Source organism: Limulus polyphemus, unplaced genomic scaffold (assembly GCF_000517525.1).
Source record: "Limulus polyphemus unplaced genomic scaffold, Limulus_polyphemus-2.1.2 Scaffold2151, whole genome shotgun sequence".
NCBI lineage: Eukaryota > Metazoa > Arthropoda > Merostomata > Xiphosura > Limulidae > Limulus > Limulus polyphemus.
Genome location: NW_013667761.1, coordinates 26,424 through 38,961, shown reverse-complemented (window position 1 = coordinate 38,961; position 12,538 = coordinate 26,424). Strand labels below are relative to the sequence as shown.

The 12,538-nt window shown below is 32.4% G+C and overlaps 1 protein-coding gene across 1 annotated transcript in view; it reads right to left on the bottom strand.

The window, feature by feature from the left end:
• The window catches only part of LOC106466102 (sodium-independent sulfate anion transporter-like), a gene marked incomplete at its 5' end in the record, with an annotated part of 41,270 nt that overhangs the window by 7,020 nt on the left and 21,712 nt on the right, over positions 1 to 12,538 (bottom strand). Inside the window, 7 exons of the mRNA XM_013926343.2 lie at positions 1,937 to 2,042; positions 2,671 to 2,757; positions 7,408 to 7,466; positions 8,981 to 9,121; positions 9,657 to 9,712; positions 11,344 to 11,404; positions 12,039 to 12,083. Coding sequence (XP_013781797.1) covers positions 1,937 to 2,042; positions 2,671 to 2,757; positions 7,408 to 7,466; positions 8,981 to 9,121; positions 9,657 to 9,712; positions 11,344 to 11,404; positions 12,039 to 12,083 — 555 coding nt within the window. The remainder of the gene's footprint in view (positions 1 to 1,936; positions 2,043 to 2,670; positions 2,758 to 7,407; positions 7,467 to 8,980; positions 9,122 to 9,656; positions 9,713 to 11,343; positions 11,405 to 12,038; positions 12,084 to 12,538) is intronic.

Sequence of the window (12,538 nt, the reverse complement as noted above, 5' to 3'; positions counted from 1 at the left end):
TATAGTTCATCATCAAGTGTCATATCTAATAAAAATAAAATAAGTATCTTTAATATGCTAATATTAGTCATTTAGATATAGTTCATCATCAAGTGTCATATCTAATAAAAATAAAATAAGTGTCTTTAATATGCTAATATTAGTCATTTAGATATAGTTCGTCATCAAGTGTCATATCTAATAAAAATAAGTATCTTTAACATGCTAATATTAGTCATTTAGATATAGTTCGTCATCAAGTGTCATATCTAATAAAAATAAAATAAGTATCTTTAACATGCTAATATTAGTCATTTAGATATAGTTCGTCATCAAGTGTCATATCTAATAAAAATAAAATAAGTATCTTTAACATGCTAATCATTAGTCATTTAGATATAGTTCGTCATCAAGTGTCATATCTAATAAAAATAAAATAAGTATCTTTAACATGCTAATATTAGTCATTTAGAGGCAAAATTTGATTTCAAATATGGATATTGGAGCATTGGATGGTTGTTAGATGCTCGGCAAGCACACATCTAAACTTTGATGCTACTGTTTTTTTGAAAAGTGACAGGGGCATACCTCCAGTCTCTATGTAAAATAAAATATATTGCCTCCAGATTAAAAATTCAAAATGTTTGAAACACTTTTTTCTGAACCACCAAGTTGACAGTGTTACTGTGGAATGATACTTACTGTAACTCATGATACTAAATATAAACACATTTTGAATGCTCATCAGAAGCTGGAGTATGAAAAATTCTTATTTTTCTATTTGGTAACCTCAGTTTCAAAGTCAGTTATAATAATTTTCACTAACAGTAATACAGTAGCTCAGAGAATGGTTTATTACTAGGGGTGCATATCTCATCATAGTAGTCAATACGATAAGTATATAGATAGAGAAGTCTTACCAACGGTTTGTTACAAAGTCTTGTCTGTAATTTATTATCTATATTACTAATATTGTCTTATTTAAGTACTTCACACATTACAGTGCTTTTTCAAATTCTCAGGTCTGATCAACTAAACGGCAGCTGCCAAGAGAAGTAAAATAAATAAAGTTAATATCTGTCTGTCTATTTTGTTATTGTTAATTTGTTATGTTACTTTACCCATAATGTTTTGATAAAAGAAATGAAGACAACATGTTGTACTCAATACTCATCTTCCTTTATTGAATCATTAATTTTTAGCAAATATACTTTATAAGAACTTCTGATTTTTTTCTGTACAAAAGACTTATAATGTTTACTGAAAGCTTGCCAAAATTCATAAAGATACATAAACTGTATCATATCGCTGTATTGCTACACCTTTACTTATTACTACAACCTAAAACTAATACATAAAAGTGAAACATCATATAAACAAAACATTAAAGAGGGAGCAGCCATATAAGGTTGTAACTAAACAGTCTATTTTTTTCATTCCTATTTCTTTATTGTACAGTTAATTTGACATTTCTGTGTCTCTTAATTAAAGCCATAATGTTTGGTTGTCAACACACACACACATAACTGTCTTAGTACTTGCTTTTTTTTATATATATTTTTATTGGTTTTTGCTATGTGTCTTTAAAACTATTAACATTTCAGCATGCATTTACAAGAAGATTTTACCTTTCAAAAAATAATCCAAGTAAAAAGGATATTCTAAAATGAAACTAATAATCTTTTTTGGAAGTTCTATTACAAAACTTTATAGAAAATCTCTTTTCAGATGAGTTGTTGCCATACAAGGCCAAAAAATATAAAGCTTAGTTTTATCACATATAAAAACCAAGAGAATACTTGAGAGAGAAACGTTTAAAAAAAACTTGCACTATGTTCTCTTCTGCTTGTCAAACTGCTCTAGAGGATGTAACAACAATGGAATCAAGATTAGTGTGTATGAACGGATAAATCTATTGAAAAGAAAGGCTTGTTAAGATACCAACAAAACAGCATACTTTTGCTTGGAAATGCTTTGGTAACTTTGGTCCTGAAGTATTCAGCCGAAGGGAATAGTACTGTACGGTCAGGTTTCACAAACAGGTAATTGAAACCTTCAGATGTCTGAAAAATGAATATTTCAAGGTTTAAATCTCATAATTCTTACATAGATTAATCTAAAATTTCAACCAGTTTAATTCAACTGTTGCATCACAAATTAAGTCATTTCTTTACATAGTGATTGTAAATGTTTTATAAAACACACACACATACGTACGTACATCCCAATCACATAAGTATATCCTTATAATACATATACACCCTGATCATATACGTACAGTATCCCAGAAGTCTGTACCCATAGGGAAAATAGACACTATATTCTTAAAGTTAAACAAGCATATTTCTAATGTCAGTTGTATGTATTTCAGGAAAGAAAATACCCTGACGGTACAGTATACCAAGAATTGATATATGTATGGCTGTTAATGGCATGCAATTTGAATAATATATAAATCAAGAATAAATTGTGTATTTTTCCCCATGGACTTCTGGGACACCCTGTACATCCTGATTATAACCTCAAAGTCACAGACTAATACTGTATTACATAGTTTAACACCCATAGCTTGGTTCTTCTGTTCATGCAACAAATATTAAAAGCTAAGCTATTTACTACAAATTCTAGTCTTTGACAAAAGACCCTAAAGTTGAAATATTATTCACAAGTTTTAAGCTAGACATAACATACCTGTTTTATAGAACTGTTAACCTTTGGTCTTGCAGTTGTGTAGAGTAGCATTATCATAGCAATGGCCACTCCTAAAATAATTCCATACTGTAAACAAAGATTAATAGTCTTTAAAAGGGTTTTACCCATCAAGAAAACACTTAATGGAAATAGTTTGTCACTACACGTAAAGCATATCATACATTTACAAATATAAAATGGTGCTTAATAAGAATTTAAAGAAAGAACTATAAAAACTGTTTATTACAAATATTTTTAAGAAACTGATTTCTTAGACTGTTAAATTTGGGGCTAACAATACTTGGATAAAATAAAAGTTACTTTTAATTTTCAGTTTAAAAATATAGGACAATGTAAAATCAGATGATGAGAACAGTACCTTAAAAGAATGATTAATACATTGAAAAATTATTGTAACGACCCGTTTGGGATGACAGTATTACAAGACACAAAGTTTTACAAATACTAGCTTCTACTGGTAAAATATTCAGAACAAAATTCTTGGTAATATTACACTAACTAACATTTTTGGTAATTTGGCTAATTTACCTGTGGCTTAATTTTCTTTTAAAGAACTCAACACAGGATGTTATCATTTTCCTAATCTGAAAATGTATTTCCAAATGTACTTACCTGCGCTGACATTTATAGCTATTTCTCGATCTTCATCGTTGCCATCTAAACATTGTGTTCGCTTGCTCCACTCTTTATTCCCCACTCAACTGCCCTCAGCAATATCTAATTTGTAAAACTTTACACTGGCCCTCACACGTCCTCTATGGAGGTACTGTATATAAGCCTGTATGTCGACAATATAACCACTTTTGAGACTTACCCATTCCCAGTCACTAACACCGGCTCTTAGTGGGGAGGAGAGTGTCAGCAGATGTAAGTATTTTTGGAAATACATTTTCAGATTGGGAAAATGATAACTTCCAAAACATACATACCTCTGCTGACACTTATAGATAGAATCCCACATTGAGAAGGTGGAAGGGCTGAAGAGGGCATAGTTCATACAGAAAGCATCTGCATATAACAAAGGTGTACCATGAGAAGTGGTACCCAAGTGGGGGGAAAACCACACTAAATCCAGAACAGGTATGCTCTACACCCAGAACTACAGAAAAGTGAAAAGGGTGGAATATTACAAAAGTAAGTATGATGGGGCCAGCCCCAACCACGCAGCCGAGGTTCCATGACTCAGAGCTGGATTTAAGGGGTCATGGTACCCATATCCCCTATTGGTGGCAAGGGCAGTTGAACCACAAATATATACATATCTTTGTGATAGGATCTCCACCAGCAACCAAAGAATGATGCATTTTGAACAACCGGATTTACGAAAGAAAGAAAGCAACACCAAAGTGGACAATCCATCTGATCAACCTGAAGAAGTCCAAAAGGCAGCATCCCATGCTTGGATTGAAGGGATCATATATGCCATACTCCACCTGAGGTCCAGAACTAATCTGGTCTGGATCTACAAACAGTCATTTTCACTCCAGAACCAAGTGTGCAAAGAGAATTCCACTTACCCATGGAATTATGGAGAGGACATGGAACACTATTCCAACAAGAGCCTAAGATGGGATCACATTGCATTCAGATTTACGAGGAGATAGTGGACTCCCTGCATGAACAACCTAAGATCTGACAATGTTCATAAGAGGGTCCAAGCACACCTCCACTGAATAGCTAATTTTCAAACCTGAACCTATGGAAACTGTTGGATGAAGCGAGTTGAAGGCTCACTGAAGATACCACTAACAATATGTAGTCCTTTTCCATCGATAGATTGCCATAGGAGGTTGATGGAGGATATAGTCAAATAAACAGAAACTGTAGAATTTGAGCCTCTATGGTCAGGCAAAGGACTGCATAACTTGTATGCATGAAGCTGTAGTTGTTAAACTTCTAGGTATTGAATGTTGGACTGAGGTTATCTCAACAAGGATGAATGAAGAGGTAGTGGTAAAAATTCTTGGAGAAACACAAGAAGAGGAAACCATGTCTGAGCAGACCAAATAGGTGCTGACAAGAGAACCCAATATGGGGTGAAATGAATCATAGACAAGAGTCTGGGTAAGAGATGAATATGAAGAAATGCATACAAATGGAATCCTGTCCAGTCTTGATTAAAAGCATCTATCACCAAAGCTTTTGGATGTGGAATTGGTGACCAGAACTGTAGGCTAGCATTCCAATGGGTTGCAAAGATGTCTATCATTGGAGAGCCGAACTGAGAACAAATCCATTGAAAGACCACCTGATGGTGGAAGAATCTGATTGGGTCAAGAAAGGTGATCTGCTATCAAAATCATAACCTCTGGCACATGACAGGCCAAAAGATGGATGTCATTGGAATGAGCCAAAAAAGATGATCCAAAGCCTGAAAACCAAGACCTAAAGAATGAGAACTTCCCTGACGAGAAAGATATGAAACCACTGTGAAGTAGTCAGAATGAATCATGACCATTTTGTAGTGCAAGAGAGGAAGACCTGGAATCATCGCTAGATGTACTGCAAAAAGTTTGAGAATGTTGATATGCAGGGTAGATTTGTAGTCAGTCTAATTACCCTAGAATGATTACCCCAGAAGAAAGGCACACAATGCATGAAGAGAAGTGTCCATGAAGAGATGGATTTCCACACAAGGAGTTGGTATCCAGACCCTGATATTCGTGTTGTTCCTGTCTAGCCACCGCTTGAAATCTGCAAATTGTAGGAGTAAAGAGTCTGTGTGATCCAAAGGATCGGTATGTTGAGCCACTGGCTGCAAAATGACCACTGAAGGGATCTCATATGGGCCTGATCCAATGGTATGAGGGATTCTAGGGAAGCTCAAATCCCAAAACAGACAGAACCATCCATGCAGTGGGAGAAGTTGACATAAGCAAATGCCTGAAAAAGCCTTCCATAGCATGAAGTCTGAGGGGAGAAGATTGAGCTCGACTCAAAGTGCATTGAAAAACATCCCAAGATAGACCATGTATGGAGTTGGTAAGAGAATAGATCTTTCAAACCTGATATGAAGTTCACCCTTCTGGTGTCGGAAAGGAGAATTTGTGGATGAAAGTGTGGCAAGGTGACAGGTTGGTGCCAAAGGAAGTCAATATTCCAAATAGCAATGTGTGCACAGACACAGAAAATGAAGATGCTGCTGAAAGGCCTGTACTACTCAGCAGAAAATATATGGTGCTGAAGCAAGGCTAAACGGGAGAGCTTGGAACTGCTACATTTGGTCCTCATGCAAAAAATGTATACGTTGACAAAATGGCTCTGCTATGGGGTAGGTGTCTGTAGCATCAAACTTGGTCATCCAAACATCAGGTGTGAAGTGTCATTGAAGTTGATGAAAAGATTCCATGGTCAAATGAGGAGGCTGTAGGAAAAGATTGAGTCTAGACAGATTGATGATAAGATGCCAATCTCTAGTGTTTTTGGTCACCAGAAAAAGTTGAGAATAGAATCCTGGATGAATGGGATTGACATTTTGAATGGGTAGACACTGACACCACTGGTGCCATCTCGACCTTCCGAAGATCCCCGAGAATACAGATGGAACCAATTCTGTAAACCAATAAAACTAGGTGTTGAAGATGGGGGGCCGCAACACATGAATGATTGATTCTCCAGAATTAACCGTTGGAGTAGAAGAGAGGCGAGCAGCCAATGATGATAAAGAAAACTGCAAACGTGCCATATAAAATCGGGCTTTGAAAGTTTCACGGACTCCAAGAAACTAGCAAGGCGGAAAAAAGGGGGGCAATTCCCGGAAATCACGAAGAAAAGTATCACAATACAGTAATAAGAGTTAAATATCTGCAATGGAAAAAAAAACACCAGACTGTTGTTAAAATGCTTCGAAAGAAAATTTTAACCACAAAACATAATTCCTAGAGCTAGCGCTTTGTCAAGAAAAAGTGATTATATTGTCAACATACAGTGATTATATACAGTACCTGCATAGAGGGTGTGTGAGGGCCGGTGTAAAGTTCAACAAATTAGATGTTGCCGAGGGCAGTATAGTGGGGTATAAAGACTGGAGCAAAAGAACACTATGTTTAGATGGGAAAGATGAAGATCAAGAAATAGCTATAAGTGTCAGTGGATGTATGTATGTTTGGAATTTACTAATACAGTAATTATCTCATGGTAAAGTGCAAATGATTTAATTTTGTGCTTAATTTATTAAATATGCAAATAACATCAAATGATTAACAATACAAATATGAAGCTTAGCTAACTTCCCAACAATCTTTAAAATAACCAGACAAATAGAATTTTCACATTGAATTTTTGAAAAAAAGACCCAAAACTCGAGCGCTTTCAAATAGCTGACTATCCTTCATCAGGAGAATAAATAGAACTAACTGTATTAATATTTATGTCTGCCATGTCTAATAAATTAATTTTAATAATAAGCAGTTATAAACTTGACTAATTATCATCAAATTACTTGAGCAGCAACAAAACATTTTTAGAAGACAGAAGAATTGCTTCTATATTTCCTTGAGGTAAGTATACGAACAACTGAAATAAAAATTATACATTACAGAAAAATATCACCTTCTTTAAAAACAGTAGTTCATTTTGAAACATTTTTTAAGCCAGTCTAGAAAGTCAGTATCATTATTTTATTGTTCAGAATATATGCTCCTTTAAAAGCATTATTATTAATTATTTGATTTATAATGCGCTTCCTTTGAGAAACAAGTTTACAAAATTACGCACCTCAAGACCAAGGATGAAAGAGAAGACAAAGGTAACTCCCCAAGGAAGTAAATCAGGTTCTAAGAAAGAAGAAAAATAAAGGAGTTGTGGAAACTTTTAGATTGTTTCTGTACGTTTACAAATCAATCAAGGTCTAAATATAATTTGCTGGAGCATTTAACCCTCAACTGGCAGTGTGCAGTCAGAATGACCCATGTCAATTTTTCAAGTCAATATTCCAACTCAGCTAGTGCTGCTCTCTACTCGAAATTATCTGTACTATATCCTATATCAGTTCTTGAGTGTTGATCTAAGCAGATATGCTGTAACATTTCTATTTCTTATAGTTGTAATAAATGTTTTGTAATTTGTGGGTCATTCTGATCCCACCTTATTATACAGATAATATGTTCAGAACTTATTACACATAGGTCATTTTGACCCACTCACCCTACAACTTATGATACAAATACTTTACTCTACTAATTGAGGGTTAAGTTTAGCACTCTAACAATATAATAAATCTGAGTTTATATGGAATTAAAAGTTTACTTGGCTGTCACTTTAATGACCTTCAAAGCAATTGTAAATTATGTTCACAACTTTAAGTGGTACAATCATAAAGATGTAATCAAAAGTTTCATATGTCACTCTGCCTACATGAGATATAGTTACCACAAAAAATTAGGATTAATTACTAAATGATACGAGGTATAATAACCACTAAATGATACGAGGCATAATAACTACTAAATGATACGAGGCATAATAACTACTAAATGATACGAGGCATAATAACTACTAAATGATACGAGGCATAATAACTACTAAATGATACGAGGCATAATAACTACTAAATGATACGAGGCATAATAACTACTAAATGATACGAGGTATAATAATTACTAAATGATACGAGGTATAATAATTACTAAATGATACGAGGTATAATAATTACTAAATGATACGAGGTATAATAATTACTAAATGATACGAGGTATGATCACTAAACAATATAAGGTATGATTACTAAAAAATATAAGGTATGATCACTAAACAAAATAAAGTATGATCACTAAACAAAATAAGGTATGATCACTAAACAATATGCGGTATGATCACTAAACAATATAAGGTATAATCACTAAACAATATAAGGTATAATCACTAAACAATATAAGGTATGATCGCTAAACAATATGCGGTATGATCACTAAACAATATGCGGTATGATCGACTAAACAATATAAGGTATAATCACTAAACAATATAAGGTATAATCACTAAACAATATAAGGTATGATCACTAAACAATATAAGGTATAATCACTAAACAATATAAGGTATAATCACTAAACAATATAAGGTATAATCACTAAACAATATGCGGTATGATCACTAAACAATATGCGGTATGATCACTAAACAATATGCGGTATGATCACTAAACAATATAAGGTATGATCACTAAACAATATAAGGTTGATCACTAAATAATACAGAGTATAATTAGTACACAATATACAGACACAGAATTATTACACCACAGAGACACAATACACCTTCAACTGCCTCTGGGTATTAGAAAGCTTACTGTTGCTCCTCCACATTACTATGACATCTTGGTAATGAACCATGTAAAGAACAGCTGTAAAGATCATAGCACTCAGTGTAGCATTGGGAATGTACTTGAAGAAAGGAGCGAGGACAGCAAGGGCAAGAATCACAGTTCCACCTGTGGCACAAGATAAAAAAAAAAATTCTATGAATATAACACTAAATACTCTACAAAACCAACAGCTCAATGCTTACACTTGCCTATTATACACCTGTATATGAGAACTCACTAGGTTGCTTTTCACATAAATAAAAATCAGTACAATGAAAAAATTCTTGACCCAGTTTTAGACCATTGCGATGCCACTGACCAGTGCCTTTATCTAAAAACAAAAGTCAACCATAGACACGTTTTACAACAGATATAAATAGTCACATAAAGACCATTAACAAGAAGTTACGGAATCTGATTAGCAACTATGTTAAAAAATGATTATAAAAACAACTGCACAAAGGATCACCAAAAACCAAGTATATTTCAACAAACTTGCATGCTTTCAAATATTTAACTGTTCTTTTTTTTGAGAATAAAAAGGATGTATTTATGCTATAACTTGAAGTAAAACCCTTTTTTAACTTTTTATTATCTTCAGTCTTAATCATTTGTAATATTAAAGTTTACCATTTTATCATAAGAGTAAAAGTTCTTTTACCTGTGAACAAGCCCCCTAGTGGTGTTCTCACTCCAGTATTATTATTTATTGCAGTTCTGAAAAATAAAATTAAATGTTTTGACCACTTTTAAATTGATATTAAAATATACAGTACAGAAAATACGGTGAAGCTGGATTTAGAAGTTAATGAAATCAACAAATGATATTTTTTTTAAATAACATTCAACAAAGTGATCAGTTTACAAGTGTCATTTTTAGGTATAAACTTGTTTATTGTACAAGTAACCACATTCTATACTGACATGAAAATAACTATACATTTCAACTCCAGTCTTGAAAATTTTGCATATGACACAGTAATTTACAGATTAAAATGTGATACAATTCTCTACAAATAAATATAACTTGTTTAATGAATAAATGTTTTAATGAAGTGCAGGGATTGATATTACACACTATTTAAAAAAATAAGGTCAAGCTTATTCAATGGGGATAAATTTTCCAATAAACCGAAATTTTTAATGAAAATTTTTTATCATAATTTTCATCTGAGGAGTGAAAAAACTATTAATTTAATTCACTATTTTGTGGGACTAGAATTTCTAATTGACTGCTACAGCTTTATTTTTTTTTGAGTAGGACAACATTTCATTTTCTATGCTGAAGTAAAAACTCTGCATTGTCACTAAAGTAACAAAATTTTCCAGCTTATAATAAAACTAGAAATAATATTATAAAATTCCACATCGACAATGGACACTACCTCTGCATATCTCTTCATCTCAACCAATTTTTTCCATTTTATTTCATTAACTTAAAAGTCAGAAATTATAAAAATGTACATTTTAAGACTGTAGTCTCTAACATTTCATTAAATAGTTAGTTAACTTAAAGTTATTACTCAATTACATGCACAGAAAAGAAAGAAAAGCTAGAAAAAAGCAACAGTTAGTTCAAAAAGAAATATGTATTAAAATAAAAATACAAATTGAATGCACTGCACTGCAGAAATAAAAAAAAGAAAGAAATGTTAACAACTTAACAACATGTACTTCCTGCAACTTACATGTTCAGAGCTTCTTATATATGGTGTGTTTTAGACTACACGAACTTGAAGCTTAGACTACTCAGACGTATTGCTACACTATGGGAATAAAGTTCTAATTTTTTCTGCATGTTATTCTGAATTTCTAAAAGGACAGAAACTTAGTCCTGGAGTTAGATGAAAACTTTTCATATTATTTTATTCTGAAATTAACTTCATTTCCACTGTTTAGAGAGACTATAGATACAACATTCTGAATAAAATCATACTTGTAGAATTCAAACGAGTAAATATAAAACTATACATTTCGAATAAAGATGATCTAAGCATATTACTACAATTACTACTATGAAAGTATTTCACGAAAATACTGTCTGGACTTCTGCTGTACACAAAATAATATATACCATTCATATCAATATTTCTTTTGACATGGTTTTATATAAAACACTTTTCATAACTATTTTTCAGTACTACCTTGAACTAATGAACTTTTTTTTGAAAACATATGTTCAAAATATAAGTCTAATAACGAGGATGACTTAGTTTTTGTGAACAAATATATATGAAACATATGTTCAAAATATAAGTCTAGTAACAAGGATAACTTATTTTTTGTGAACAAATATATACGATTTTCATTTCTATACTGGAACAATATGAAATGATAAGTTGATATACCTAGAAAAACTTCCAGTTGCAGGGTATGCCGAGACAAAAGATCCCATCACGTTACAAATACCTGAAAAACAAAAGTTCAAAGTTACTTTCATGTAACATGTGCAACTTGGTAATCATAGGAATAAAACAGTCAATTCAACTTAAATAATTCTATTTCTCCACATTAACAACACTTATTCTTTATCATGACAAGACACACAAAATCAAAACACACATATACATACACGTGCTCTTTTTTTGAAATTAGAGTTAGCAGATCTGGTTTGTACAAGATATGCTTAATTTCATAATGAATTACAGAGAGTTTAATTGATTAACAGTATATTTAACTATTTGTTAACACCTTGTTGCTGCTAAGTTCTTAGCATGATTTTCACTGAGATTTGAGCATTTTTCAATAATTGTACTTTTTACCATATCACACATTTCATTAACTTAGAAGTTTTTATTTTTTACAGTGAAAGAAACATCTTAAGAGTAATTTTGAGTACCTGTTGGCATAAGTTAAATTTTTGTTGACTAATGGTATGGAATTTTACTTGTTAACTGATCTTGCTATGGGTAAATTTAATTTCCATAATTGGTAATTAATTTTTTTTTATTACCACAATCTGTACTGAAATATTTTAATGTTAGACAAACTGAGTGTCAGGGTTTGACACTTAGTTATAAAGGTTTTATATTACACAACTTACCTAAAGCAATCATTTCCTGTGTAGCATCAAGCTTTTTACCCTTGGCTGTGGAAAAATAAAGATGATATACCAATAACTAATAATACAAATTTACAGTTTTAAGTAATAGACAACCTTGTAAAAGGAACAAATTATCAAAGCTCTTAAAAAAAAAAGAAAGAAAGAAAGAAAGAAGAAGAAGAAGATATAATTGCATAGGATTTCTCTACATTTTATTAAGATTCCCTGTACTAATTATAAAAACATTAAATACTCACTTATGCAAAACAGAATAATCACATGATATGCAAACTAACAGCTTGAAGTTTAATGCCAAAGTAGAAACAGTAATATTTCACAACAAGCAAGAGCCCAGATCTGCAACACTTAAAAGGGCGTGTTAGTGAGTGCTCATCAAGAAGGGATGTTATTATTTGATATTGTTTCTGTGACTGGCTGTGCAAAGTCATTTGGCAGTAAGTCTATCAATAGTTGTCCATTAACATGGGGAGTGTTTTCTA